This window comes from Moschus berezovskii, chromosome 25, assembly GCF_049115385.1.
Source record: "Moschus berezovskii isolate FMDL1 chromosome 25, NW_MosBer_1.0, whole genome shotgun sequence".
NCBI classification, from domain to species: Eukaryota; Metazoa; Chordata; class Mammalia; order Artiodactyla; family Moschidae; genus Moschus; species Moschus berezovskii.
This window is the reverse complement of record NC_142484.1, coordinates 913,302-941,073: the sequence shown is the minus strand read 5'-3', so window position 1 is coordinate 941,073 and position 27,772 is coordinate 913,302. Positions and strand designations below refer to the sequence as shown.

The 27,772-nt window shown below is 64.3% G+C and overlaps 1 protein-coding gene across 1 annotated transcript; it reads right to left on the bottom strand.

Annotated features, from left to right (window-relative positions):
- Nucleotides 1-219: 219 nt before the first annotated feature.
- MUC5AC (mucin 5AC, oligomeric mucus/gel-forming) lies at nucleotides 220-27,772 on the bottom strand. Its single transcript, XM_088832037.1, is given in 55 exon segments — nucleotides 220-745; nucleotides 748-764; nucleotides 1,194-1,389; nucleotides 1,480-1,543; nucleotides 1,707-1,826; nucleotides 2,105-2,203; nucleotides 2,283-2,405; nucleotides 2,747-2,784; nucleotides 2,920-3,021; nucleotides 3,951-4,054; nucleotides 4,157-4,244; nucleotides 4,494-4,672; nucleotides 5,112-5,319; nucleotides 5,763-5,946; nucleotides 6,065-6,315; nucleotides 6,730-6,904; nucleotides 7,419-7,620; nucleotides 7,857-8,003; nucleotides 8,053-9,515; nucleotides 9,638-11,288; nucleotides 11,290-11,345; nucleotides 11,395-11,427; nucleotides 11,429-11,891; nucleotides 12,110-12,119; nucleotides 12,501-12,689; nucleotides 12,779-12,822; nucleotides 13,268-13,430; nucleotides 13,667-13,795; nucleotides 14,174-14,330; nucleotides 14,517-14,756; nucleotides 15,410-15,583; nucleotides 15,719-15,832; nucleotides 15,923-16,061; nucleotides 16,210-16,361; nucleotides 16,533-16,633; nucleotides 16,775-16,827; nucleotides 16,896-17,151; nucleotides 17,310-17,436; nucleotides 18,277-18,369; nucleotides 18,533-18,699; nucleotides 18,782-18,919; nucleotides 18,996-19,065; nucleotides 22,316-22,426; nucleotides 22,609-22,747; nucleotides 23,015-23,205; nucleotides 23,207-23,266; nucleotides 23,269-23,331; nucleotides 23,590-23,760; nucleotides 23,866-23,975; nucleotides 24,688-24,778; nucleotides 25,200-25,314; nucleotides 25,590-25,851; nucleotides 25,987-26,046; nucleotides 26,537-26,611; nucleotides 27,700-27,772. Coding segments are annotated over 55 exon segments (10,155 nt in total). The 3' UTR covers nucleotides 220-590.

The following is a 27,772-nucleotide window of genomic DNA, read 5'->3' as shown; positions in this document are numbered from 1 at the left end:
CCCCTCCTGCCTGACGGCTCAGCTGGGCCAACACAGGAGACTCCCGCCCCTGTCCCCTGATGCACACCCTCTGTCTATTCAAGCACACAGAAGGCAGGTCAGCAGGCCTGCCCTGTCCCGGCCCCAGGCCTGCCCCCCCGCCCCTCTCCTGGGTATTACAGACAAGCTTAAAAAAACAACACGGAGTCCAGAATTGCAAAATGCTCCAAGTGTATTCACAAACCCGCTGTCCCCTTCTTGAGGCCCAGGGCCGGAAAAGCGGGGTGAGGCTCACCTCCCAGCTGCCAGTGGAGCAGCCCCAGTAGCCACATCGAGGGACTGGCATGATGCTGAGGCCTTGAGCCAGGAGGCTGGACCCACGGCCAGAGGAGCCTCCCCACACCCCGCCCGCGGGGCTGGTCCTGAGCAGGCCCCTGGCGCCACTGCACACCGGTGCAGCTGGGCCCTGGGAGGGACGAAAGGGGTGGGGGTGCTTCCCTGGCTCGGGGCTCAGGTTCCACCTGCCTTGGAGGCCGTTGGCAGCAAATAGAAGCGTTCCTGCGGGTTTGGTGAGGAGCGCGGCCGCCAGGCCCAGGCCGGGGCTGTGGCCTCTACTGCAGGGGCCGGGCCCGCGGGGCCCTTCTCCCGCGGCGCTTGAGCCCGCTCTCCGGGCTTGGCTCCAGCGCCACCGCCGAGAGGCCGAGGCCCCCGGGGGAGTCGCACTGCAGGTCCGCGCAGCTGCACTCCTCCACCTCCGTGTAGGTCAGGGCGCGGCTGGAGCCGTCCTCGCAGTGCAGGGTCACGTTCCTCAGAGAGAAGCGCAGCTCGCGGCAGCAGCTGCACCGGTGCTCCACCGCGTTCGCCTCCGGGGAGAACCTGTGGGCGGGGCCCGCTCAGCACGGCCCGAGGCCCCGCCCCTCGAGGCCCCGCCTCCGCAGGGAGGGCCCGCCCCCGCCCTTTCGAGACGCCGCCCCCTGAGGCCCCGCCTCCGCAGGGAGGGGCCCGCCGCTCCTGAACCACCGGCCCGGGACCCCAGCGGGGTTCTTTGTAAATAGAAGAGCGTGATTCCAAACAGGCTGAGAGCCACCGGCCCTGGACCCCAGCCCAGCCCCCTGCTGGCCCCTGGGCCCTCCAGTCCCTTCCCTGGGGGACTCCCCGCGGCCCCCGGCGGGCGGGCCCTGTTGCACCTTCCCGAGCACTGCCCCGCAGGAGACTTCTGTGGGGGGTGGGGTGGGGCGGGGCTCACGCCCACAGGGGTGGTGTCCCCGTGGGGTCGGGGGTCGGGGCTCACGTACACGGAGGTGGTGTCTCCGCAGTTGCCCTGGCAGTAGGTGAGGCGCACGGGCCCGGAGGAGCTGCAGCCCTGCTGCCGGAGGACCTGGAGCTGGTGGTGCACCGCGCAGGCCGACCCTGGGGAGGGTCAGGTGGTGTGCGGAGGTCAGCCCTGGCCAGGGGCAGGCAGGAATCCGCGTCCCCTCCCCGGCAGAGCTGCCCACTCACGGTTCTTACTGGTGGGTGGGGGGCAGGAGAGGCAGCAGCCGTCCTCACTCTGCAGAGCCTTGTCCTGTGTGGACCACGGTGCCATTAGCGGGGAGTGGGTACCAGGAGGGCGCAGCCATGCCCCCCCCCACCACCTGCTGATCATGGCCGCCCACTCCTATCCAGGGACTGATACTCCGCAGCCACTGTGGGCCCCCAGGAAGAGCAGGCAGGCTGCCAGGACTCACCGCAGGACAGTTGAGTGGGAGACACACCTTCTTCGTGGTCACCACCACAAGCCCATCCTGGTGCTTCTTACACTCGTGCGTCACACAGTGGTCTCCAGGGTCTGACCAGGACTCACCCGGCTGCAGGGAGTCCCAGCCGGCAGTAAGCGGCCCTCCCCAGGGACCCCCCTCAGCTTGGGCGGGCGCTGTGTCTGTCTGTCAGCCCCCAGCCCACAGGCTTCCAGAGCTTCTGCGGCTCTGCCCAGAGGCTGCCTAGCTCTGACAGCTCCCAGGGTCCCCAGTGCACCAGGATGCTACCCACCCTGCACCCCCACAGTCACTGTGCGCTCTGCCCTCTGTACAGGGCTGGGGCTGGCTCCGCCCAGAACGCGCCCCAGCGCCTCGCGGCCACTACTCACGAGGAAGAGGTGGGCAGAGCTGTCGCTGGTGTTCGTGACACAGGCCACCTGCACGCACTCACCACAGCACTGCCCGGCCCGAGCCTGGTACTTGAAGCCCTGAGGGAGGCAGGACGTGGCCTGAGCCCCTCTGGACGCTGCGGAGGGGGTTGTGGAGGCCGGGTGCAGGGGCACTCACCAGGGGACAGGAGGTGCTGCAGATTTGGGTCTCACAGTTGATTGAAAAGGTATCTGAAAGGGCTTCCCCAAGCAGCTCACACCAACATTTTTCACACAGGCTGGAGGAGACCACGGCGCCGGGCTGCAGGAGTCAGGGGCAGTGTCAGCGGGACAGGCTTGGCCCTGCCAGGTGGACTGCTCCCCCTGGGCAGCCCTCAGGAGTGCCTCCTGCCAGGGGTCCCAGTCTTGGAGACAGAGTCCCAAGGCTGCGTCACATGCTCTGGAGGACCTGGCCAGGGGAAAGCTTGTCTGGGGACCTTGTCAAGGTCAGGACAAGGGCTGTGGTCCCAGGAGAGCCCACTGCTGCTCCAAAGCGCCCCTTCCCCAGGCCCCACAGGGATGCAGCCTCAGTCAGGGAGAAGTTTGCAGGACAGGGGACTGGTCCCCGCGCACAGGGGGGGCCTGACCTTCACTGGTTCTTACCTGGTACAGGGTGCCATTGATGCTGCAGACGGTCCAGTCTGCTCGGGGGAGAAAGCAAACCTGTAGACCGACCCTTGGCCCCTGAGGAGCAGCTCCCACACCCCCCTCAGCACAGCATCCGGTCCCAGGTGACAACCCCACCCACCCAGCTGCCGCTGAGCCAGGGCACTCACTGCAGCTGTAGATCGGGCAGCAGGCTGCTTCCCTATAGGTCTGGATGGCGTGCGAGCCTTTCGGGCAGGCCTCGGGCTCAGGGCAGTGTCTGGTATCACAGGCTACAGCGGACAGAGGGGGCGTCAGGGATCTGCCTCCCACCCCGGCCTGAGCACCACCCCTATGGGGGGTTTCCAGGAATCCTGAGCCGGGGAGGACTCTGGCAGGGGGTGGGCTCTTGGAGGGTGCCCGCTGCCCGAGGGACGAGGCCTCTGGTCAGCTCTGACCTCACAGTAGCCCACACTTCGGAGCCTTTCTGCTGGCCAGCCCTGAGCCCCCCACCCCCGCCCCCACCCCCGCCCAGGGCTCACCGCAGCGGTACTGGGGACAGCACTGGCCAGTCGGCAGGGCCTCGGGCACAGGCACTTGGCCGGACTCGGAGCAGGCAGGGGCCGGGGGGCAGGCCCGGGGCCGGCAGCTCATGGTCCGCGTGCTGCCCTCACAGGTGCAGTCTTGGCAGTCCACGCTGAGCGTGTGGCCGGGCTGTCGGGGGAGGGACAAGGGAGCCCATGGCCACGGCCGGAGGGGCAGAAACCCGTGGCTCGGGGCCTGCAGAGGACCTCCAGAGGTGCGGGTGCAGATGAGCCCATGAGGGCCTGGAGGCAGGAGGCGGTCCTGCACGATGTGGCTCCGCAGGAGTAGGCGGGAGGGGTCCCCGGGAAGACGGGGTGTGCCAGCCCCAGGGCCGCGCGTGGGGGTCCTGAGTCTTGCCGGGGAACCCCGGCCCCCCTCCTGCCCGTCCTATGGGTCTCCAGGACTGAGAGAAGCCCCCAGCCCCCGAGGGCCCCATACTCACCTCCACAGGCTCCCCACTGGGCCCCAGGCAAGCTGGAGGAAGAGAAGCAAGATCACTGCTGGGCCACCTTGGCCCCCAGCCCGTCACAGCCAGACCCCGTCTGGGGCCAGGGGGACCCCAGGCGGAAAGCCCTGGGGTCCGGCTGAAAAGCCAGGGGCAGTGCCTGGAAGCCCGGAGCCCAGCCAGGGAACCTACTGATGCAGTCAGCGGGCACGCAGACCTCCTTGCTTGAGCTGTACAGCATTGTGCCCTGTGGGCAGAAGCAGCCTTCCGTGATGAGATTGGCGTCTAGGAGGGGCCTGCGGGGGGCAGGAGCAGAGGGCGAGTGGGCTGCACCCTCCAGGGCGGGGACACGGGCTGGGCCGGGGCGGGGGTCCCCGAGGCAGAGGGCAGGTGCTTACGGGGGGCCGGCGCTGTGGTTCGTGTAACAGTAGGAGGGGGTGGGCGGGCCGCATGGGCGGTACTCCAAGCCAGCAGGGCAGGTGAAGGCTGTGTGGAGGGCGAGGACGTGTCTGAGGCCGCAGGGCACCACCCTGACCCCTGCACCCCAGGCCCAGGCGCTCTCACCTGGATGCCCCGTCTTGTCTCTCAGGAAACAAATGCTCTCCATCCTGGGCCCAGCCCTCCTCCTCCTCCCAGAAGCCCACCCTGACCACCCAAGCCCACCCACTGATTGCACACTGCTCCCATCCCCTTGAATCCCACTGCCCAGGGGGAGGACGAGGGGCGGACACGCACGGCACGTGTAGTTGGTCTGGCCCCGCCAGTCGACGCAGACGCCGAAGGACGCACAGAGGGCAGCATAGAGCTCCAAGGCAGAGCACACCACGTCCGTGCCAGGCATGTGGCACTGGTCGAAGACGCAGCCTTGGTAGTACGGCCAGGGCGGGATCAGCACGTGGCACAGCTCGAAGGGCCTGCGGCACAAACACGGGGGTCATGGGCAGCGCCAGAGAGGGGCTGCCCGGCTGCGGGCTTTCCCCGAAAGGGCCCCGAGGGAGGGACGTCGCTGGGCTGACCCGCGTGCCAGGGTACCCCCGCCTCTGGGGCCATCTGTGTGCGGCGGGGTAGGTGTCTGGCTGAACAGCTTTTCTTTCTGCAAATTCTCCACTGAGTTCCCTGGGGCCTGCCCACCCAGTGCCCTGCTGGCTGAGGACTTGTGCCCGGACCCCCCATGAGCTGCCACAGAGCCTGAGGCCGCCCCTCAGCCATTCTCCACAGGGCTCTGCGCCCGGCGTCCCAGCACCTGTGACCCCCTCTCCCTCGCAGCCCCTTGCAGGCCCACCTCTTCCCGCCAGCCCGGCAGCGTGGCTACTCGCACCCTGCCTTTGCCCCAGCCCTGCCCCAGAATCTCACTTGCTCAGAATGAGCTGGCAGATTGGCGAAGGTGGGCATGGGGTGGGTGAGGTCCTGGGCTCCACTGGGGTGGGCGTCGGGGGAGGCCCGTTGCAGGGCGGCTGGCCGGGGTATGTCACCTTCCAGTGGCCAGACATGTCAGAGCAGGAGGCCACCACCGTGCCCCCAGGCAGGCGGCACTCGTCCTTCTGGTCGTTGGTGCAGGTCCCTGCAGCGTGGGGATGGCAGTCAGGGGGCCTCCTGCGCGCCACTGGGGGCTCAGTGTCCCCAAGCCGAGGGTCAGGCCTGGAGATCCCAGGCGGCACTCGATGGAGTGTGTGAACCTGCTCCTCCACCTCCGTGTGCTTCCTTTTCCCTCCAAGAAGCCAGACCCCAGGGCCGATCCCAGGGAGGATGACAGGGGTGGGCCTCGGGTGTGGGCCGCAGGGCCAGGCCCTGGGCCCTGTGGTCGCACATTCTTGGTGCAGCCAGAAAGCAGAACTGCCTGCAGGCTCGGCACCACACAGCGGCCTCAGCCCGGGGCCAAGAATGCGGCTCTGGGGGGTCACACCCGAGGGCCACCCTTCTCACACTGGACACACTCAGCCACGTTGAATGACCATAGACACAGCCCGGAGCCAGGAGGGTGGGGAGTGGGGCCCGGGCCCTCACCGCACTGCCCTTCCGTGTTGTTGGCAAACTTGCTGAAGGGCACTTCCACAGAGAAGATGAGGCCGCTGAACATAACCTGGACGCCGAGCTCGGGAATGCTCACGTACATCTTGATGCCAACTTGGGAGACGGCGATGCCATCCTTCTGGAAGCCAGGCCTGACCACCTCGCCATTAAAGATGATCTGGACGGTGACCCGCGAGGAGCAGAACGAGAGGCGGAGGGGGCAGTGGTGATCAGCCAGAGGCCCAGCGCCCTCAGCCCGCCCGGCACTTGCGGAGGCTGCCCTGCCGCGTGCCTACCTGGTTGGTCATCACCCCGCGGACAGGCTTGCGGATCAGCATGACGCGGTTCTCCTGGTACTCAACGATGATGGACTGCGGGCAGGACAGCCCGTCCTTCGCGTCGCAGAAATAGTTCTCGACCAGTACGCGGAAGTGGCCGTACACCGGCACGATCTGCTGCACCAGCGCGTACGTGCAGTTATCCAGGAACGTGTAGTAGGTGCCGTCGAACGTGATGTAGTGTGGGTCCCCCCAGCCGCTGCACACGCCTGCACGGGGGAGCGAGCGCCTTACGGGCCGCACTGCCGCCCCCCGCCCCAGGGACACGTGGGCCCACACCAAGGGCAGCGGGTGACCGCCCTGCCGTCGGGGCCATGCACCGGCGCCACGCAGACCTCTGTCCAGCAGGCGCTGGAAGCGGACCAGACGCCCTCTGCCTCCTCGCCCCTGCGTGGCCCGGGGACTCCAGGCCCGGGCAGGGCTCCGCGCGGCATCTCGTTGGAGGCTGAGCTCCACCACGGGTGCCTTGATCTTGGGGTGTCCTCCCTGGGTCCAGCCCAGTGTCATTCTGCCTTCTCTGCCGCGGCCCCTGCGTCCCGCCCCGTACCGCCCCGCCAAGCCCGGTCCCGTCCAACCGCTGAGCCCCGCCCCGCCCCTGCGCCCGCCCCGCCCCACGCACTCACACTGGCACTCGTAGTGTGAGCAGCAGCCGTCATGGTCAGCCACCTCCACGGCGGGGTAGCCGTTGGCACAGGCTGGCTTCTGCACCCTCGGACAGTGGCGCGGGCTCACCGTGATGACCCCGTTGCCCTGGCAGGTGGCCTCGGAGCAGTTGGGCATGGGCCAGGTTTCACCTTTCTGTGGAAGCAGAGAAAGCTACAGGGCCTCGTCTCCACCTGGCACCCACCCCGCGGGGCTCAGTGCTCGCCTGGGTCTCCCTGGAGAGAAGAGCCACCCTTCTGGGACTAGGGGCCAGCACTGCCCCAGGGCTCTCCTCCCCCAGCTCCACCCAGAGGGCGCAGGGCTGAGCAGGAGGAGCTCTGGCTGGTGAAGGCGGCCCCCTTTCCACCCTGTCCCCTGCCTCCAACTCTTTGGTCTCCAGTCCTTGGCTGTTCCACCCACTCCCGAGAAACAACAGCCTGCTCCAGCCCCCTTTACAGGGAACAGACTCTCAATCTTGGGCCCCGTGTTCCTGGCGCCCCCATCCAGAAGAGCTGGAGACCAGATGGCCACTTGTCCTGGCCAGCCTGCATCAGCCCAGGAGTCACTGACCTTCACCCACGCTTCATGCCACACTCTCTAGTTGGAAACCACTGAGGGTCCCTTCCCAGACCCCCTGAGTCCCTGAGAAGGGCAGGAGAGGCGAGGTTACCGTTCTTGGGGGGACTGCATTTGGGCACCCTTGTGGAGGGACCGACACGGAGGTAGAAGGGAAGGGCTCTGCTGGGGAGGTGGTCGGGGTGGGAGGTGGCATGCTGGTGGGACAGGTGGGGGCCATTTGCTTGACAACGTGGCAGTTCAGGCTGCAAAAGGCATAATAGCAGTGGCCCGATCGGTCGCTCACTTGATAGATGCTGGACCCTGCAGGACAAGGAGGAGGCAGGCACTGGAGGCTAGAAAGTAACCCCAGAGAAGAGCTGGCCGGGCTGGGGCCCTCCCACCCAGGTCTAGACCGCATCTTCATGGAGAGCTTACTGCGATCCCGAACACAGACATAGCCCGTCACAGAGACACACCTGTGTCTCCTGCGCCCTGAGGCTTGGTGAGCAAGGTACCAGGTACCAGCGGTGACACATGCCCAGGAAGACACTACGTACCTGCGGGGTACAACTGGCCGGACAAGCTGCAGTAGCAGGGTGTGGTCCCAGATGGGGATGGAGTAGTCTCCGATGTAGGAAGAGAGGTTGCACTGGCTGTGGAAGTCGAGATGGTGCTGCTTCTCTGCACAGAGGTTGCACTGGTTGTGGGAGCCGAGGTGGTGCTGCTTCTCTGCACAGAGGTTGCACTGGTTGTAGGAGCCGAGGCTGTACTGCTTGTGTGCACAGAGGTTGCACTGGTTGTGGGAACCGAGGTGGTGAGGCTTGTGTGCACAGAGGTTGCACTGGTTGTAGGAGCCGAGGCTGTACTGCTTGTGTGCACAGAGGTTGCACTGGTTGTGGGAGCCGAGGTGGTGCTGCTTGTGTGCACAGAGGTTGCACTGGTTGTAGGAGTCGAGGCTGTACTGCTTGTGTGCACAGAGGTTGCACTGGTTGTGGGAGCCGAGGTGGTGCTGCTTCTCTGCACAGAGGTTGCACTGGTTGTGGGAGCCGGTGTGGTGCTGCTTCCCTGCACAGAGGTTGCAGTGGTTGTGGGAGCCGAGGCTGTACTGCTTGTGTGCACAGAGGTTGCACTGGTTGTGGGAGCCGAGGTGGTGCTGCTTCTCTGCACAGAGGTTGCACTGGTTGTAGGAGCCGAGGTGGTGCTGCTTCCCTGCACAGAGGTTGCAGTGGTTGTGGGAGCCGAGGTGGTGCTGCTTCTCTGCACAGAGGTTGCACTGGTTATAGGAGCCGAGGTGGTGCTGCTTCTCTGCACAGAGGTTGCACTGGTTGTGGGAGCCGAGGTGGTGCTGCTTCTCTGCACAGAAGTTGCACTGGTTGTGGGAGCCGAGGTGGTGCTGCTTCTCTGCACAGAGGTTGCACTGGTTGTGGGAGCCGGTGTGGTGCTGCTTCCCTGCACAGAGGTTGCACTGGTTGTGGGAGCCGAGGTGGTGCTGCTTCTCTGCACAGAGGTTGCACTGGTTGTGGGAGCCGAGGTGGTGCTGCTTGTGTGCACAGAGGTTGCACTGGTTGTGGGAGCCAAGGTGGTGCTGCTTCTCTGCACAGAGGTTGCACTGGTTATAGGAGCCGAGGTGGTGCTGCTTCTCTGCACAGAGGTTGCACTGGTTATAGGAGCTGAGGTGGTGCTGCTTCCCTGCACAGAGGTTGCACTGGTTATAGGAGCCAAGGTGGTGCTGCTTGTATGCACAGAGGTTGCACTTGTCATGGGAACAGAGGTGGTGCTGCTTCCCTGCACAGAGGTTGCACTGGTTGTAGGAGCTGAGGTTGTACTGCTTGTGTGCACAGAGGTTGCACTGGTTGTGGGAGCCGAGGTGGTGCTGCTTCTCTGCACAGAGGTTGCACTGGTTATAGGAGCCGAGGTGGTGCTGCTTCTCTGCACAGAGGTTGCACTGGTTATAGGAGCCGAGGTTGTACTGCTTGTGTGCACAGAGGTTGCACTTGTTGTGGGAGCAGAGGTGGTGCTGTTTCTCTGCACAGAGGTTGCACTGGTTGTAGGAGCCGAGGTTGTACTGCTCCTCTGCACAGAGGTTGTACTGGTTGTGGGAGCCGAGGTTGTACTGCTTCTCTGCACAGAGGTTGCACTGGTTGTGGGAGCCGAGGTGGTGCTGCTTCTCTGCACAGAGGTTGCACTGGTTGTAGGAGCTGAGGCTGTACTGCTTGTGTGCACAGAGGTTGCAGTGGCTGTGGGAGCCGAGGTGGTGCTGCTCCTCTGCTCAGTGGCTGCACTGGGTGTGGCCTGATGGGAGGTGGTCCCTGTGTGTCCAGTGGCGCTTGCACTGGAGGCGCTGGTCGCTGTGGCTGTGGGGTGCTGGCAGCGCTCCTGGGCCTCGCAGCACTGCACTCTGATCTGGTAGTTGAGGCACATCCTGGTCCTGCCCGTCTGGTCCTGGTTCCGACACAGCAAGCCCGCATCCTGGCGGCACTGGACCGCCTGGCCCAGCTCGTGGATGCTGACCCCCGGGTGGTTCTCGGCTCGGCACTCCACTTTGCTGATGGATTCGGGTCGGTGGCAGATGGCGTCTCCCTTCCTCATGATGTTGCCGAAGGTTTCATTGTCTCCCCCTTGGGGCCCGGGCGTTGGGAAGTCCACGTCGAACCACTCGGTCCACCTGCACTTTGGCTGGCAGGGGGTGGTCCCTGGAGAGGACTGCTCGTGTGTGCTGGGCGTGGCCCTCCTTGTGGGGGTCTCGGGAGGCACGCTGGCGGTGCTGGGCGCCGTGGACGTGGGGAGGGCCCGGGTGGTGCTGGCTTCCGTTGTGGTTCTCTGTGTGGTCGCAGGCGTGGCAGGGGCGGTGGTGTCTGTCCTGCAGGCGTCCACCAGCTCACAGCACAGGAAGCGGATGTTGTAGTTGTAACAGATGGGGGGCAGCTGGTCCTTGTTCCAGCAAATCAGGCCCACAGACTTGTCGCAGGTCACGTCCTGGCCCAGCTCCTGCAGTGGGGTGTCAGGGAAGCGCTCTGCCCGGCACTGCACATTCTTGGGCTCCGCACAGAATTTATAACCTTCGGCCCTGAGATTCGAAATAGTGTCAAAATCTCCACTGTTTCTCCCTGGCCCAGGGTAGCTGCCATCCATCCACTCAGTCCAGTTGCAAAAAACCTGTAAACAGGTGACCGTGGTGGGCTCAGGTGAGGACTGCTCTGAGGGCCTAGAAGCTGTGGACACACAGAAGTTGTGCTTGAAATTGTTGTTGAAACTGGTACTGGGCTAGAAGTCAAGAGGGTTGTTTTCCCAGGAGTCAAGTTACCTGGGATGGGTGTAGAGGTACCTGGGACGGGTGTTGAGGTTCCTGGGACGGGTGTTGAGGTTCCTGGGATGGGTGTAGTGGTTCCCGGGACGGGTGTAGAGGTTCCCGGGACGGGTATAGTGGTTCCCGGGACGGGTGTTGAGGTGCCCGGGACGGGTGTAGTGGTTCCCGGGACGGGTGTAGTGGTTCCCGGGACGGGTGTTGAGGTTCCCGGGACGGGTGTAGTGGTTCCCGGGACGGGTGTAGTGATTCCCGGGACGGGTGTAGAGGTTCCCGGGACGGGTGTAGAGGTTCCCGGGACGGGTGTTGAGGTGCCTGGGACGGGTGTAGTGGTTCTTGGGACGGGTGTAGTGGTTCCTGGGACGGGTGTAGAGGTTCCTGGGACGGGTGTTGAAGTTCCTGGGACGGGTGTAGAGGTTCCTGGGACGGGTGTTGAGGTGCCTGGGACGGGTGTAGAGGTTCCTGGGATGGGTGTAGTGGTTCCTGGGACAGGTGTAGAGGTGCCTGGGACGGGTGTCGTGGTGCCTGGGACAGTTGTAGAGGATCCTGGGATGGGTGTTGACGTTCCTGGGACGGGTGTTGAGGTTCCTGGGACGGGTGTAGAGGTGCCTGGGACGGGTGTAGTGGTTCCTGGGATGGGTGTTGAGGTTCCTCGGACGGGTGTAGAGGTTCCTGGGACAGTTGTAGAGGTTCCTGGGATGGGTGTAGTGGTTCCTGGGACGGGTGTAGTGGTTCCTGGGACGGGTGTAGTGGTTCCTGGGACGGGTGTAGAGGTGCCTGGGACGGGCGTAGTGGTTCCTGGGACGGGTGTAGTGGTTCCTGGGACAGGTGTAGAGGTGCCTGGGATGGGTGTAGTGGTTCCTGGGATGGGTGTTGAGGTTCCTCGGACGGGTGTAGAGGTTCCTGGGACAGTTGTAGAGGTTCCTGGGATGGGTGTAGTGGTTCCTGGGACGGGTGTAGTGGTTCCTGGGACGGGTGTAGAGGTTCCTGGGATGGGTGTAGAGGTTCCTGGGATGGGTGTAGAGGTGCCTGGGACGGGTGTAGAGGTGCCTGGGACGGGTGTAGTAGTTCCTGGGACAGGTGTTGAGGTTCCTGGAACAGGTGTAGAGGTGCCTGGGACGGGTGTAGAGGTGCCTGGGACGGGTGTAGTGGTTCCTGGGACGGGTGTAGTGGTTCCTGGGACGGGTGTAGAGGTTCCTGGGATGGGTGTAGTAGTTCCTGGGACAGGTGTTGAGGTTCCTGGAACAGGTGTAGAGGTGCCTGGGACGGGTGTAGAGGTGCCTGGGGGCGAGAGAGAGAGGACGGGCATCAGGGGTGGGGCTCCCCACTGCCCTCGAGGACACCCCGCCCCGCCACTCTGTTTGCATCAGCGACCGGGACGTTTCACTGCATCTGTCTGCCTCGACAGGAGCCTGGGAGGCAGGGCGCCCACACCCAGCAGGTGTGGGGCTCACCGCTCCCGAGTCAAGAGGTGAGTCGAGTTTATGTAAGGAGCCTACTTTCTGGAACCTAAGGCCAGAGTTCCAGGGGCTCATCACCCTTTGGGGAAGCTCTAATAAGGCCCTGAGGTGCCCCTGGAAGAGTGAGGACTCAGAGGGGCCTCTAGGGCAGCAGGTCTGGGCAGGGGTGCTTGAGCTGGGCTTCCCATGGTCCTCTTCACGGGGACCAGCCTGGGACACCTCGGCTTATAGCGCCTGCCCCTCGCTTGGAGACTCAGCCCTGAAAGCACGACAGGGGCCTTGGTCCTGCCAGGGGGCCTTGAGGAGGCTGGCCCTTCCTGGTTGCAGGGTGACCAGCCCAGGGACACACGCTCTGCTGGGTCCAGGCCCCTTCCTGCCTCAGGGTGTGGGTGGGGCGCAGCCCTGAGCAGTACCCATGTGTCTGCCTTACCGGGCAGGGATGTCGAGAAGGAGAAGGTGGTCTGGGGGGTGGGGGTGGTGGGGCTGCAGGTGTAAACCCTTCTCTCAATGGTGCCATTGGCCCCACAGCGGGCTGAGATGCAGCCCCCCAAGCCGTCCGTCGTGTGGTAGATGACGTCCCCGGGATGGAAGTGTCTCCCGTCGTAGGTGCAGATGCAGGCTGTGGGGAGCAGAGTGCCAGCGTTACGGGGCAGGGACGTGGGCAGGAGCCCCAGGCCCTGGGCGCGAGGAGGACTGTCCGCTGCTCACCGTTCGCGTCATAGGCGCACTGCACGCCACCCTCGGTGCAGACGCTGGCGATGGAAGAAAGGTGAGTCTGGGGGTGCCAGGCGTCCCCTGGCCTGTGCCGGGGGCAGGCAGGCAGGACCCACCCCGCTGGGTCCCTGCGGCCAGGCCTCAGCCCGGAGGTCACGCCCTCTCAGGGAGCCTTGCAGCCAATGAGCAGAGGAGGCGCTTCCAGCATAGCCTCTGGACCCAAGCACGTTCTGGAGGCCACTTCCTCTCAGGGCCTCTTCCTGGGGAGGGCTCCTCAGGTGGTGTTGGCCCAGGTTCCCTTCTGTCCCCCTCCTTCACCCCCGGCCCCCAACCCTCGTCTAGCAGCAAGAGGCTCCCCACGGACCCCCACAGGAGACCCAGAACGGGGCACCCCTCTGGCCCTGAAGGAAGGAGAACCTGCTGGGGGGTGGGCGGGCGAACCCCCCACGGACTCCAGGTCCCCGCAGCTCCGGCCAGACTCACCAGGAGTAGCAGTTCCTGTCCGAGGGCACCTTGGAGCCTGGCCAGAAGGACTGGCCTCCAGCGTGGCAGGGGGGTGGTGGGGATGGGGTCGGGCATGAAGCCACACATTGCATCTGGTCCTCGTCAAAGATGGGGGCCTCTGGTGGGCACTTGGGGTAGCAGCCTGCAGGCAGAGAGACACACATCCCAGCCAGGCCGGTCACCCACGGCCTCGCTCCCACCAGTCTCCAGCCCTGGACCTCACCCCCTGGCAGCGGGGAGCTCGAGGCCACAAAGCCACCTCGAGGGGCCCCGGGAGTCCAGCCCGGTCAACAGTCCCAGGATCACCAGGACAGACCCCAGCCCCAACCCAGGGTCCCCACTGTGCTCCCCCAGGCCCCAGACCAGCAGGGCGCCCACCTTCCAAGCCGCGGGTGTCGGGCCAGCACTGGCCGCTGGGGTTCTGGCAGGTCTTCAGGCAGGGCGCCCCACAGGGCTGGTAGTGCCACTCGCACTGGCCCTGGGGGTTGTAGTAGTCGCAGAACAGGGCTGTGGGTGAGGGGTCAGCGAGGGGTCAGCTCAGGGCCAGGCGTTCGGCCCGGGGGGCCCCAGGCAGAGGGCTGCCCCTGGAAGGACAGCCCAGGGCCACTCCCACACCCCGATCCTTGACCAAGTCCTGAGAGCTGCTCTAAAGCCACGTCTCTCCTCTGTGCCCCTGAATGTGGCCTCGGAGACTGTGGGCCTACGAGGCGTGTGGGCAAGAGGGGGCAGGCGGCCGGCTTCTTGGGGATGCCCGCCCCCTGCGCCCGGGCCCGGGCGGGGGAAGGAGGCTCTGCTGATTCCCTGCCTCCCCTCCCACTCTCAGCCCCGCTCTCGTGACCCCCTGCGCCCCCGTGCCACCCGGGAGGCAGGTCCCAGAACACTTACGGCAGACGTCCGGGGTCCGCCAGGACACGCACACGCCCGCGTCGTGGCAGGCCTGGGCGTAGGCGGCCACGGCCGTGCAGAAGCACTCGCAGTCACCCCCCGAGTCGCAGGCGCAGGCATCGCTCACGCAGGCCGCGTAGTACCTGGCCGGCTCCACCTGTGGGAGAGAGAGGCTTCAGACGCTGGGAGGCTCCCGGACACCCACGCAGCTCGGCATCCGCCTGGGCCGGCTTCCCCTGGAGCACGGAGTCCTGTGCAGCCACCGCTGGCCCCAGAGGGTGCTGGGGAGCCTGGACCCACTTCCGTCCCTCCGTCCCCTGGTGCCCAGAGGAGCCCCGCGTACGTGGGCGTGGCAGGCGCTGAAGGTGGCGCTGTTGATGATGCTGCACTGCTTCTGGGCCCAGGACTTGCGGTACGGGTTGGCGGTGCAGGGGTCCCTGAGGGCCAGAGCGTCCGGGCAGGACGGGGAGGATTTCCAGCTGTTGCCAAACTCCAGCACGTCGCCCACCACGGACTGGCTCCGCGTGGTGAAGTCATTGAGGGCGTTGTCGTCAAAGTTCCCGCACAGCCCACAGACCCTCCCCTGCAGACAGATGGACACAGAGATGGCAGCAGGTCCAGGTGGGCACAGGAGGGACCCACTCACTCCCCCGGGCCTGCACCTCCTCCAGGACAGCCCCCAGAGCAGCCCCAGTGAATGTGACGGCAACCCTGGGTGCAGCCTGCTGGGCGCTGGTGTCTCCTGGAGCAGAGGGTACAGGCAATGCGGCATAGCAGCTATGGGGTGCCCCCAAAGACAGGCTCGGGGCCTCCTCCCGGACCCCCCCACAGAGCCCAGAGTGGGAGTGAGGTCTCTGCAGGTGTGATCAAGTTAGGACGAGGGCTCCCTGGCCTGAGGTGGCTGATCTGCTGGCTGCAGTCCATGGAACGAGGGTGACAGTGCAGGGACGTGGGGACCAGGATCTGGGGTGAAGGGGCACCTGGGGCCACGGAGCCTGGAGGAGGGAGGCCTCAGGCCTTCGGAGGCCCATAGCCCTGGGGCGCCTTGGCCGATTCAGAGTCCAGCCTTGGGGAGGAGGGCCCCCTGTCTGGGGTCCTCCTTCCGGCAGCTGCAGGACCCAGACGTGGCCGAGGGCCCGTGCTGTCAGCTCCTCTCTGCCTCCCCACCCCTCTGCGTCTCTCTCCCCTGCCTGCACCTCCATCACCAGCCGCCCCTGGTCTGGGGCGAGGCCTCACCTTGAACGCGGGGCTGAGTCTGAGGAAGATGCTGGTGCCCTTGTCCCACAGCAGCACGAGGCCCACGTCCGTGTCCACCACCTGGTAGATGCCCATCTGGCGGATGGAGTAGGGCGGCCGCGGGCCCGTCTCGATCACCTCCAGTTTCCCATCACTCAGTTTCAGCTCGTAGCTCTGCAGGGACAGTGAGGGGCTGGCTGAGGACCCTGGCCACCGCCTGGGTGGGTCCACGGCTCGGCCGCCCCATCCTGGCTTAGTTGTGGGAGCACGGCCTTCCCGGGGTGCTCCCTGCCCCGCCCCCCCGCTCACCCCCAGGAAAATCTTGATGGCTTTGGAGCAGGTGCTCCCTGTGGTGCCACAGGGCACATTCTCGGTGATTATGCGGAAGCCGTCCTGGGTGCTGCCGTTCCCGCGGCAGTGGTCCTGTGGGCAGAGGAGCGGCCCGCTGGGGTGAGCGTGCCCTGGGGCAGCGAGCAGGCCTGGGGGTGCGGGGGCAGGCCGGTGGCCGTGTACCTGGAGCAGCGTGTACTCGCAGCCCCCACTGAAGCTGTAGCGCCGCCCGTCGAAGGTGAGGTAGTGGCCGTCCCCGTACACCGCGCAGGTGGCCAAGCAGGGCTGGTCGGTGCACTGCCACGCCCGACTCTGACAGGTGCTGGGGGACAGTGCCCGTCAGCCCGCACCTCCCTCCTCGGGGCCCCGGCCACCCGTCAGCCCACACCTCCCTCCTCGGGACCCCGGCTGCCCGCCCCGTGGCGGGCCAGGCCGTGCCTCCTCCTGCTGCTGGAGCGCCCCCACCGTACCAGGTGTTGCAGCCCACGCGGATGGTCTGGCCTGGCTGGTAGCTGGCCTCGTTGTGCACACAGGGGCAGTTGGACACAGGGATGCAGCCGCCGTCGCCGCTGGCCACCAGCCCGTCGGGACACACACAGCCGGGCTCACACTTGGTGCTGTACTGTGGTGGGGGACAGACCCCGCTTAGTGGATGCCCCGGGCCTGCAGACGGGCCCCAGGGACAGTGGGCCAGCAGCCTGCAGGCAGGGGTCCCCTGGGACCAGCCTGAGTGGGCTGCTCCACAAGGGCGCCCATGGGCTGAGCAGGGGTGGGGGCCGCTGGGGCCACTTACACAGTCCATGTCCAGGGTGTGGCAGCTCTTCTGACAGCCGGCCCCGCTGGCCCCGGGCGTGGCATTGCGGCAGTCGAAGTAGACCATGGGCGGGGCACAGACTGGGGAGGGAGGGGCGCTCAGGGGAGCCCGATGCCGCCACCAAGCTCGCTGCCATCGGGCGTGTCATCCCGCAGGTACTTGAGAAGCTTCGTGCAGAGGTAACCGAGGGCTCCGCCCACCCTCCCGCACTCCCAGCTCACCTGGATCTGGGGTGTGGCCTCCGATGCAGGTCAGTGTGCCCTGGGTGCAGGAGCTGCCGGGACAGCGCGGTCAGAGAGCCCCCAGCCTCCCCCGCCCCACCCACTCAGCACGGGCTCTTACCAGACGGTGCCCTGCTCATGCAGCGACTCCCCGTTAGGGACCACAGAGCCCTGGAAGTAGCAGGGGCAGCTGGTGGCCGGCACACACGCGCCTGTGTCGTCCAGGAAGGTGCCATCGGGGCAGGTGCAGCCGTCCACGGGGACGAAGCTGATGCTGCAGGTGACGTCCACTTCACTCCTGGACCGGCAGGTGGGCGGGCACGTGCTGATGTTGTAGCGGTAGGCGAGCGACTTGGGGCAGGTGGCCATGGGCTTTGCTGTGGATGCAGGGAGGGCGGCACTCAGGCCAGAGCTGGCGGGCACCCCCGGCCCCCACAGCCACCCGACAGGGTCCCAGGGCCAGGGCTCGGTGCTCCTCGACCCCCGCACCTGGCTGGGGGGCGGGGTCTGTGGTGCGTCTTCACGGGACACTCACCGCACACGCCGTCCCGCCAGCCGCGGAGCAGCACGCCCCGGGCGGCGCAGGCCCGGGCGTAGGAGGACAGGGCCGCACACATGCAGGCCTCGCTCTTCTCACAGTTGCAGGTGTCAAACATGCAGTTCTGGGGGCACCGGGACGCCAGGGACCCCAGGTCACACACGGCGATCACTCCTCACGCCGCGGCCGGAGCCCCTGCCTCCCCGGGACCCCTCCCCAGGCTCACGGGGCTCCCCCTCCCTCAGCAGAACATGTACAGACTGTCTTGTAGTCACGTCCTTGGGCTGGTGGGGGGCTGCCGGAAGGGTCACGGTCCCTCACCTCTGTGACTCAGCGGTCCAGCCCCGTGTGGTCAGTCCCAGACACCAGTTTCTCACTGACTCCAGGGCCAGCGGGCTACTCACTTACTGCATGGAGCAGCCCCTGCCCCAGTGCCTGGGTGTCGGGCAGGAGGACATGATGGCCTCGGCATCTCACAATGGGTGGGTGAGGTGAAGAGTGACTGAAGAATTAATGCGTGAGTTTGCGAGCGAATGAGTGAGTGATTTTGTGAATGAATGATTTTGTGAATGAGTGAATGAGTTCGTGAATGAGTGATTTTGTGAATGAGTGAATGAGTTAGGCGAATGAGTGAATGAGTTAGGCGAATGAGTGATTTTTGTGAGTGAATGATTTTGTGAATGAGTGATTTTGTGAATGAGTGAGTGAGTTTGTGAATGAGTGAATGAGTTAGGCGAATGAGTGATTTTTGTGAGTGAATGATTTTGTGAATGAATGATTTTGTGAATGAGTGAATGAGCGAGTGATGGTGAGCGAGTGGGGGAGGGGACAGAGCCAGGGAGGCCGGCCGGGCGGGGGAGGGGACAGAGCCAGGGAGACCGGCCGGGCGCAGACGCTGTTGCCCCGGCCCCTGGGACCCTGAGGGCGGCCACAGGCCCAAGGGCAGAGCCAGGAGGGGCGTTACCGAGTAGTAGGCGCCGGGGTCCACGGCGGAGTGGCAGTGTGCGAAGGGGCCCTGGGGGTCTGTCAGGCGCGAGCACCAGTGCTGAGCGTACCTCTCTGTGGACGGAGGAGGGGCGGTCAGCGGGGCTGGACATCCCGTCAAGCGGGAACCCCCTCGCGGGGAGCGGCTTTCTTTCACCCCGAGTCCCTCCGTCTGGAGCAGCTCCGGGTGTGAGCTGTCCAAGGCACCAGGCGGGCCCAGGGGCTGCTGGACACACACCGTTCTCCACGCTGAGAGAGCAGGGGTCCTCGAAGCTGTTCTTGACGTTGGGGCAGGCGGCCTGGGTCTTCCAGGTGTTGGCGAAGGCGGCGGCCGAGCCCTCCACCACACCGCTGATGGTCCGGAAGTCGTCGGCCTGGTTCTGGTTGAAGTTCCCACACAGGCCTGGGGCAGAGGGCAGTGTGAGGCCCCTGCGCGCCCAGCCACGGCGGGGCGGGGCTCGGGTGCCAGGCGGTGACCCGCTTACCGCAGGTCTGCCCTCGGATCTGCGGCCCCAGCCTCACGAACACCTGCATGATGGGCACCAGCTGGATGTCCAGCTGCAGGCCCAGCTGGGTCTGGGCGATGATGAAGAAGGTGGAGGGTCTGAAGAGCGTGACGTTGGCTGTGGACACAGGCGACCGCGTCACGTGGGTGCGAGAGGCAGGACCGTCAGAAGGGGGCGGGGCGGGCACCCTCACCTGCTGAGACGGGCAGCTGGGTGTAGAGCTGGTTCACAAACACCTCCCCGCCAGCCTTGACCACGAAGACCTGCAGAAGCGCACAGCAGGGGTCGTGACAGTCCCCGCAGGGCAGAGAAGGGCTGGTGACCGCCCCCCGCCCACCTCAGGCTCGGCCTGCTTTGCTACACTGTCCACAAGGACGGGACTGTTGTTTTCTTTGGTGACATGAAAAGCTGTTCAAGACGGCGGAGTAGAAGGATGTGCACTCATCTTCTCTTGTGAGAAACCAAAAGTGCAACTAACCGCTGAACAGCCCTGGACAGGAGAATGTCGGATCCCACCAAGCAAAGACGCCCCACGCCCCCAGGCAGGCGGGACAGCAGGAGGGGCGGAATCGCACTAAGAACCAAACTCCTTACCTGCCAGAGACGCTCAGGGGCTCACACAAAATCTTGTGCGCACCAAGCCCCAGGGACCCCACAGAGACCCAGTGCCTCTGTTTGGCCTTGGAGCACGGAATGAAGCAGGGCAAAGGCTAACAGAGCTTTATCAAGAGAACGCACTGGTCATAGCAAACACCCTCCTCCAACAACACAACAGACGACTCTACACGTGGACATCACCAGGTGGTCAACACCAAAATCAGACTGATTATATTCTTTGCAGCCAAAGATGGAGAAGCTCTATACAGTCAGCAAAAACAAGACCAGGAGCTCACTGTGGCTCAGATCATGAACTCCTTATTGCCAAATTCAGACTTAAACTGAAGAAAGTAGGGAAAACCACTGGACCATTCAGGTATGCCCTAAATCAAATCCCTTATGATTATACAGTGGAAATGAGAAATAGATTCAAGGAGTTAGATCTGATAGAGTGCCTGACAAACTAGGGACGGAGGTTCATAGCATTGTACAGGAGGCAGACATCAAGACCATCCCTAAGAAAAAGAAATGCAAAAAGGCAAAATAGTTGTCTGAGGAGGCCTTACAAATAGCTGAGAAAAGAAGAGACGTGAAAGGCAAAGGAGAAAAGGAAAGATATGAGCATCTGAATGCAGAGTTCCAAAGAATAGCCAGGAGAGATAAGAAAGCCTTCCTCAGCTATCAGTGAAAAGAAATAGAGGAAAACAATAGAACGGGAAAGACTAGAGATCTCTTCAAGAAAATCAGAGACACCAAGGGAATATTTCATGCAAAGATGGGCTCGATAAAGGACAGAAATGGTATGGACCTAACAGAAGCAGAAGATATTAAGAAGAGGTGGCAAGAATACACAGAAGAACTGTACAAAAAAGATCTTAATGACCCAGATAATCACGATGGTGTGGTCACTCACCAAGAGCCAGACATCCTGGAGTTCAAAGTCAAGTGGCCCTTAGGAAGCATCACTACAAACAAAGCTAGTGGAGGTGATGGAATTTCAGCTGAGCTATTTCAAATCCTGAAAGATGATGCTGTGAAAGTGCTGCACTTAATATGCCAGCAAATTTGGAAAACTCAGCAGTGGTCACAGGACTGGAAAAGGTCAGTTTTTGTTCCAATCCCAAAGAAAGGCAATGCCAAAGAATTCTCAAACTACCGCACAATTGCACTCATCTCACACACTAGCAAAGTAATGCTCAAAATTCTCCAAGCGAGGCTTCAATAGTATGTGAACCGAGAACGTCCAGATGTATAAGCCAGATTTAGAAAAGGCAGAGGAACCAGAGATCAAATTTCCAACATCCACTGGAACAAAGACAAAGCAAAAGGATTCCAGAAAAACATCTGCTTCATTGACGACGCCAAAGCCTGTGACTGTGTGGATCACACAAACTGTGGAAAATTCTTAAAGAGACGGGAATACCAGACCTCCTTACCTGCCTCCTGAGAAATCTATATGCAGGTCAAAAAGGAACAGTTAGAACCAGATATGAAATAATGAACTGGTTCCAAATTGGGAAAGGAGTTTGTCAAGGCTGTACATTGTCACACTGCTTTTTTAACTTATATTCAGAGTACATCATGCGAAATGCCAGACTGGATGAAGCACAAGCTGGAATCAAGATTGCTGGGAGAAACATCAATAACCTCAGATACGCAGATGACACTACCCTTATGGCAGAGAGTGAAGAGGAACTAAAGAGCCTCTTGATGAAAGTGAAAGAGGAGAGTGAAAAAGTTGGCTTGAAGCTCAACATTCATAAAACTAATACCATGGCATCTGGTCCCATCACTTCATGGCAAAGAGATGGGGAAACAATGGAAACAGTGAGAGACTTTATTTTCTCGGCTCCAAAACCACTGCAGAGGGTGACTGCAGCCATGAAAGTAAAAGATGCTTGCTCCTTAGAAGAAAAGCTATGACCAACCTAGATAGCATATTAAAAAGCAGAGACATTATTTTGCCAACAAATGTCCATCTAGTCAAAACTATGTTTTTTCCAGTAGTCATGTATGGATGTGAAATTTTGACCATAAAGAAAGCTGAGCGCCGAAGCATTGATGCTTTTGAACTGTGGTGTTGGAGAAGACTCTTGAGAGTCCCTTGGACTGCAAGGAGATCCAACCAGTCCTGAATATTCATTGGAAGGACTGGGGCTGAAGCTGAAACTCCAATACTTTGGCCACCTCATGTGAAGAGTTGACTGATTGGAAAAGACCCTGATTTGGGGAAAGACTGAAGGCAGGAGGAGAAGGGGACGACAGAGGATGAGAAGGCTGGATGGCATCATTGACTTGACGGACATGAGTTTGGGTCAACTCCAGGAGCTGGTGATGGACAGGGAGGCCTGGCGCGCTGCAGTCCGTGGGGTCACAAAGAGTCAGACACGACTGAGTGACCAAACTGAACTGACATGAAAAGCAGAGAGATTTACTAGTTAAAAAGTCGGCCTCCGTGGTGGTCCAGTGGTTAGGAATCTACCTTGCAAAGAAGGTGACGTGGTTTTGATCCCTGGTCAGGAAACTAACACCCCACATGCCGCGGGGCAACTAAGCTTGCAAGTCGCAACTACTGAACTGGGGCTCCAGAGCCCGTGTGGCGCAGCAAGGCGCTGAGCGTCACGAGAAGGCCCCACAGGCCGCAGCCAAGGCCTGCGGAAGCCAAAGTCTTTTTTAATGTACTATTTTTTTTTTAAAGTCGATTTCAGCAGAGAAGGTTCCTGGGCAGCTCTGGACAGGTGAGGGGCCCCCAGAGCCCGCCTCTGAGCTGGTCTCTCTGGGGATGGTCACTCGGAAAACCCACAGGCGGTGCCAGTGCGATGCAGTGGCGGTGTCCGCAGGCCGCTGCCTCTGTAGGGTCACAGCTCGGGAGAGGTCATTTGCCAGGAGGGACACCCCGCCCGGGCCCGCACTCACGGTGTGGCCCCCGCCCAGGCTCAGCGTCAGGCTCTTCAGGCAGGTCTCGCTGTCGGTCAGCCCGCACCGGCGCAGCTCGGCCAGCACGGTGAAGGCGCTGCTGTCACAAGGCTGGAAACACAGGCCCCCACTCATCGGCCCCCAGCCCGCCTCGGCCTCCCCGCTCCGCCCGCCCAAAGCCGGGGTGGTTTCCTGGCGGTCTCTGCCTTGGGAGCTCGCGGTGGCCCCAGAGGCGGTGTCCCCGCCGGCACGGGCTGGGGCAGGCGTCCGTCCGGGTAGGGCCCGGGCCGCACCTTGGCCAGCACGTAGCTGCAGTCCCCGTGCACTGTGTACTGCTTCTCGTCGAATGTGGAGATGTGGGCACCGCCCAGCACCGAGCAGGTCCCAGGACACGGAGCCTCCCGGCAGGTCCACCGGCCTCCAAAGCAGGTGCTGAGAGCAGGGAGGCCCCGCGTAAGTGCTGGGTCCCAGGCACGGCCCCCACCCAGCTGGCAGGCCAACAGCAGTCTTGCCCAGGCCCACCGGCCTCCCCACATAGACTGGAGCCCCTTGGCGCCTGCCCGGAGAGCCGCTGGCCTCTGCCCTGGGCCCCAGGTGGGAGTGGACCCGCGGCACCTGGCCACAGCCCCCAGGGGGCCGCCCAGGAGCGTCCGTCCCAGGGCGGGTCCGGGGAGCAGAGGGCAGGGCCTGGGGTCCTACCAGTTGGTGCAGCCTGTGGAGTAGCCGGTCCCTGGAGCATAGGTGGCCCCGTTGTACACGCAGGAGCACTCAGATACGGGGACACAGCCCGCGCGGTTGATGTCGTCCAGAACCATCCCTGCAGAGGCAGGCAGGCCGTGTGGCAGGTGCCGGACTGTCCGCTGAGAGGCTGTGGGCAGGGGCGTGGCCCCCCGCCCAACATGGTCCTGCCCTAGAAGGTTCCTTGGCCCCAGGGACCAAGGGACGCCTCAGGGGCTCTGTCCTGAGACCCGTGATGCTTCTGTGTGATTCGGGGGGCCAGGGAGGGGCTCCTCACCCTCGGGGCAGAAGCAGCCAGCAACGCAGTGGTCCTCGCACAGCTGGGAGTGATCAGGGTTGGAGCAGGTGTCCACGCAGGGCGAGCCACACTCATGGTACCGCATGTTCAGGGGGCACGTCTGGGCTGCAGGGGAGGATGGGCTGTGTCACACCCTGCCCTGCCCCCGGCTCCGGGGGGACAGCAGGGCAGGGCCCGGGTCACAAGGGCACTCACGGCAGAGCTGGGGGCCCCGCCAGTCCAGGGGCAGCCCCCCGGCATGGGCGCACTGGCGGGAGTACTCGGCAAGGGTGTGGCAGAGGCAGCTGGTGAGGTTGACCTGGCTGCAGTGGCAGAGGTCGTGCCGGCAGGCCTCCAGGTAGCTGCTGGCGTTCACCAGACGGGCACAGCCCGAGAACGGCTCGCTGCTCAGCATCTCCTCGCAGATGCCCTAGGGCACAGCCCGGACCCCTCGCTTAGTTGGGTCTGGAGTGTCCCCAGCTCAGCCCCGGGGCTGTGGGAGCAAGACCCCCACCCCATCCACTCTGGGCCTTACCGAGTCGTTCAAGCAGGTGCCAGCGTCCTCGGGGACAGGGTCCTGACACTGCTCCGTGGGGCCGTCCATCTTCTGCAGGTTCCCAAACTCGATGGGGGTCAGCCTGACATCTGCCGGAAGCACAAGGGCCCCCCGCATCCCTCGCTCAGGGTGCTCTGGCCATGCCTATCTCCCTGGCCCACACTGCTTGGTTAAGTGGCAGCTCTGCAGGACATTCAGGGCATCTGGAGATGAAGTGAGGGACCCCTGCGCATTCGAGGCCACAGGGCCATGGGCTCGGACCTTTACCTGACGCTCCGTGGGCCTGGGGCTCGGCCCTTTACCGGACACGCCTTTACTCCGCTGGGACGGGGAGTACTGGAGCCTGAGCCCCTGCTGGCTGCCCCCGGGCCGCCGGGCTGGCCTCCGGTAAGCAGTCCTCATGGATGGGCTTTGCGTGGGGCTCCACGGGCCCGGCAGAGGGGACCCCAAGCTCAGGGCTACGGCAGGCGTGGGTCACATGAAAGGCCTCGGCTTGGTGGCACAGTGTCAGGACAAGATGCAGAGACGGGGTCTGGACAGAGGCAGGTCTTCAGCTTCACAGGAGGACGTGGCAGGGGCTGCCTGCTCTGTGGGGCGGGGTGGAGGGGTGCGGGGCCGTGCTGGGGTCTGCACACGTGTGTGGCGTGTGCGAGTGCACAGGTCTGCGTGCACGTGTGGGCGGTGCACGTGTGTTCGGACTCAGGTCTCTGACCTGGGATTCTGGAGGCAGGCTTCAGGGAGCACTGAGGAGCCAGGAGCGGGTGGGGGTGGGGGGACGGGGAGGCGCCCGGGAGAACTCACTGTGCGAGAAGAACTCGTTGTAGATGGGTACGCCGTTGAAGTCTCCGCACAGCCCGCACGTCTGGTTGGTGTACTTGGCGTCCAGCTCTAGCTGCAAGGAGAGGACACGTCAGACTGCAGCCGTGCCAGGGACGCCCCAGGACCAGAATGACGGACCAGGCTCCCGAGGAGGTCAGGGCTGCAGCTCCTCACAGAGGACCCCCTCCCTACTCATTCCTCCAAGCTGAGACCCCGAGCAGGAATGTGTCCTGGAGGAGACACCTCCCACACACACGGCGTCTCCATCGGGGTGTGGGCCCTGGACCCCCGGGGGGTGGGGTCTGCCTTCCCTCCCTACGTCACCCAGAGCACCTTCTCCCCTCCCCAGGGGGGCTGTCGGCTGGAGGCACCTGCTGGGCCCCCCACCCCCGGCCCCCACTCCCTGCCCCCGCCCTCGGTCTCACCAGGAGGCTGTCAGGCTGGAGGTACCTGCCAGGAACCTAGCCCCGCCCCCGCCCCGCCCCCGGCCTCACCAGGAGGCTGTCGTCCTGGTTCCACATGAAGACCAGGCCCAGCTTGGCCACCACCTTCAGATTGCCGTTGCTCTGCTCAATGAGGACCCCGGACTGGCTGAAGGGCAGCTGAATTCTGCAGGGAGAGGGCCTGGCTGAGGCACGTGGGGCCCGAGGGCCCGGGCAGCAGAGGTCAGGCGGGGAGGCCCCTCAGGTCACGTTCCGACAAGGTCACCAAGACCCAAGAGCGCGGAGCTCGAGCGTCAGCAGCACGACGGAGGGGCCGCGTCCAGGGGCAGCGCCAGAGCCCGAGCCCCCGGAGAGACGGGGGGCCGAGCGCGGGGGCCTGGGGGCCTGGGGCCACCCTGCGTGGTCCCGGGAGCACGTGCGCCGTCCGGGGCCCAGACTCACGGGTGGCCGTTGACCAGGACGGAGCCCTTGGTCAGCCTGACGACCAGGCCGTCCAGCTTCATGGTGACGCTGCTGGGCGCCGTGCTGTTGGGCCCGGGGCCGCGGCGGAGCTGCAGGTTGAAGTCCTCGTAGGCGGCGCCGCAGTGCGCGGAGAAGACGTAGTTGCAGAGCCCGGGGAAGCGGAAGACGGCGCCGTCGAAGGTCTTGTAGTGGAAGTCGCCCCACGCGCTGCACACGCGCCCGCCGTGGGCCGCGCTCAGGGCTGCGGGCAAACAGCGCGGGGCGTTTCCGAGGGACACGCGGCGACGCGGCCCGGACCTCCCGAGAGCCGCGCCCTCCTCCCGGCGGGGAGCCGCGCACCCTCCAGCCGCAGCCGACCCCCGCCCCGCGGTCTCACCTCGCACCACGGGGGTGGTCCTCAGAGGCGGGTGGACGGTCACTCCACGGAGGGCGGTGCCTGAGGGAACGGGCAGCTGGCACAGAGCCCTAACCCCTGCCACCCACCCCCAGCTCGACCCCCAGGAGGGCTTCTGCCGCCGCAGTGCTGCCCACTCCTGAGCTCTGGACTCTGCCGTGTGTGCGACCTCCCTGCTGCGTGAGCACCAGGGCCTGCGGAGATTCCCACGGTGGAGCAGCAGAGGTCAGCCCTCATGCCCACGTGGCCCTGATATTGTTTGCACCTAGGAGTTCCCGGCTCCCAGAATCTCAAAAATGCCTGAATCAACACCCGTGGCTGTGAACCACGCTTCCATGCTGAGCTCAGGCCCAGGTGTGCCTCCCAGGGAGCCCCGTCAGGGGACAAGCAGACCGAGGCGGCTGGGCCTGTCCCCGAGCCTGCCCTTGCTCTGTGGCCAGTGGCCTCGCCGTGAGACCGGGAGACCACGAGCAGCCTGAGCGGCCCCTCTGGAGCGGGGCAGGGACTCCAACAGGTGGGGGGGTCCACTCACCACCAGGCCCCTGAGGGGCAGGAGGGAGGTCTGGGTGCTGGAAGCTGAGCTCTGCAGTGCTGTTCCAGGCCTGGCCTGCGGGAAGGGGAGCGGGCGCTGGGCTGGGGCTGGCCCCGCACGACGGGAGGGGGAGGGTCTGGAGGGTGGGGCTCTCCACGCGGCGGGGGCCAGGGGGCCTCTTCTGAGTCACCCCAGGCCCTCAGCTGGGCCACGGCTCCTCCAACCACGCCCTCCGGTGAGCCCCCCGCCCTGAGCCAGCTTCTCCAGGGGCCCTTCCTTCGCACACAGTGCGTTCATGCCCACCAAGCGTCCACCAGGTGCCAGGCTCTGATTCCCTGCTCAGGATTCAGGGGAACAGGCAGGAGCACCCGCCAGGCAGCAGCCCATCCAAGGGGCAGACCCTGAGGCCGTGGGCCGGCTCAGCCCCTCCAAAGGCAGCCAGGGCGCTGAGGGACTCAGAACCAGCTGGGAATCTGGGACCAAGAGGGCAGACAGAGCTGCACCCGAAACGAGGTGCTCAGCATCACCGCACGGCACAGCTCAGCACCGCGGAGGCCGGACAGGCAGCACCCGGGGACCGGCAGAGTCGGCCCAGAGACTGCCCCAAGAACCTGGCCTTGCCTCTGAGGCGCGTCCAGGGAGCCCCCAGCGGGGCAGCCTTGGCCCGAGCGCTGCAGGTGGGCTCCTGGAGGCAGGCGGCCACAGGAGGCTGGCACCAGGGCATGCGAGCCGCCTGGGGTAGGGGCACCTCAACCTCATGGCGTGGTCCCCGAGCTGCCAAGCGCTGAAGGCTGAGCAGCTCGTACACATGTCCAGGGCCCGGCCGTGCCCTGGGAAGCAGGTGGGAGACGCCAGCCCCAGTGGGAGAGGCCTCTGAGGATGGCACCCTGTAGCCAGGGGCTCAGAGATGCCTGGCTGACCCCTCCCCAACCCTCACCTGGACCCTGCAGCCCCAAAAGCCCCTGCCCGACCCCACAATCTCCTGGAGTGGAGACTGAGTGGGAAGAGCAGCCCACAGAACCCCTCAGCTTCTCAGAGCCCCGGGCAAGGCCTCTGAGCTGCTTGCTGCCCGCCTGGCACCAGGGCCACCCTAGGACTTGAGGGGTGGCAGGGGCTCCAGGCTCTGGTCACAACCAGCCTGGGGATGCCAGCGGGCACCTTACCTGTGTGCTGGGCACAGGCCAGAGTGAGGGCCAGGGCCCAGAGCGGGGCCAGCCTCCTCCGGCCGACACCCAT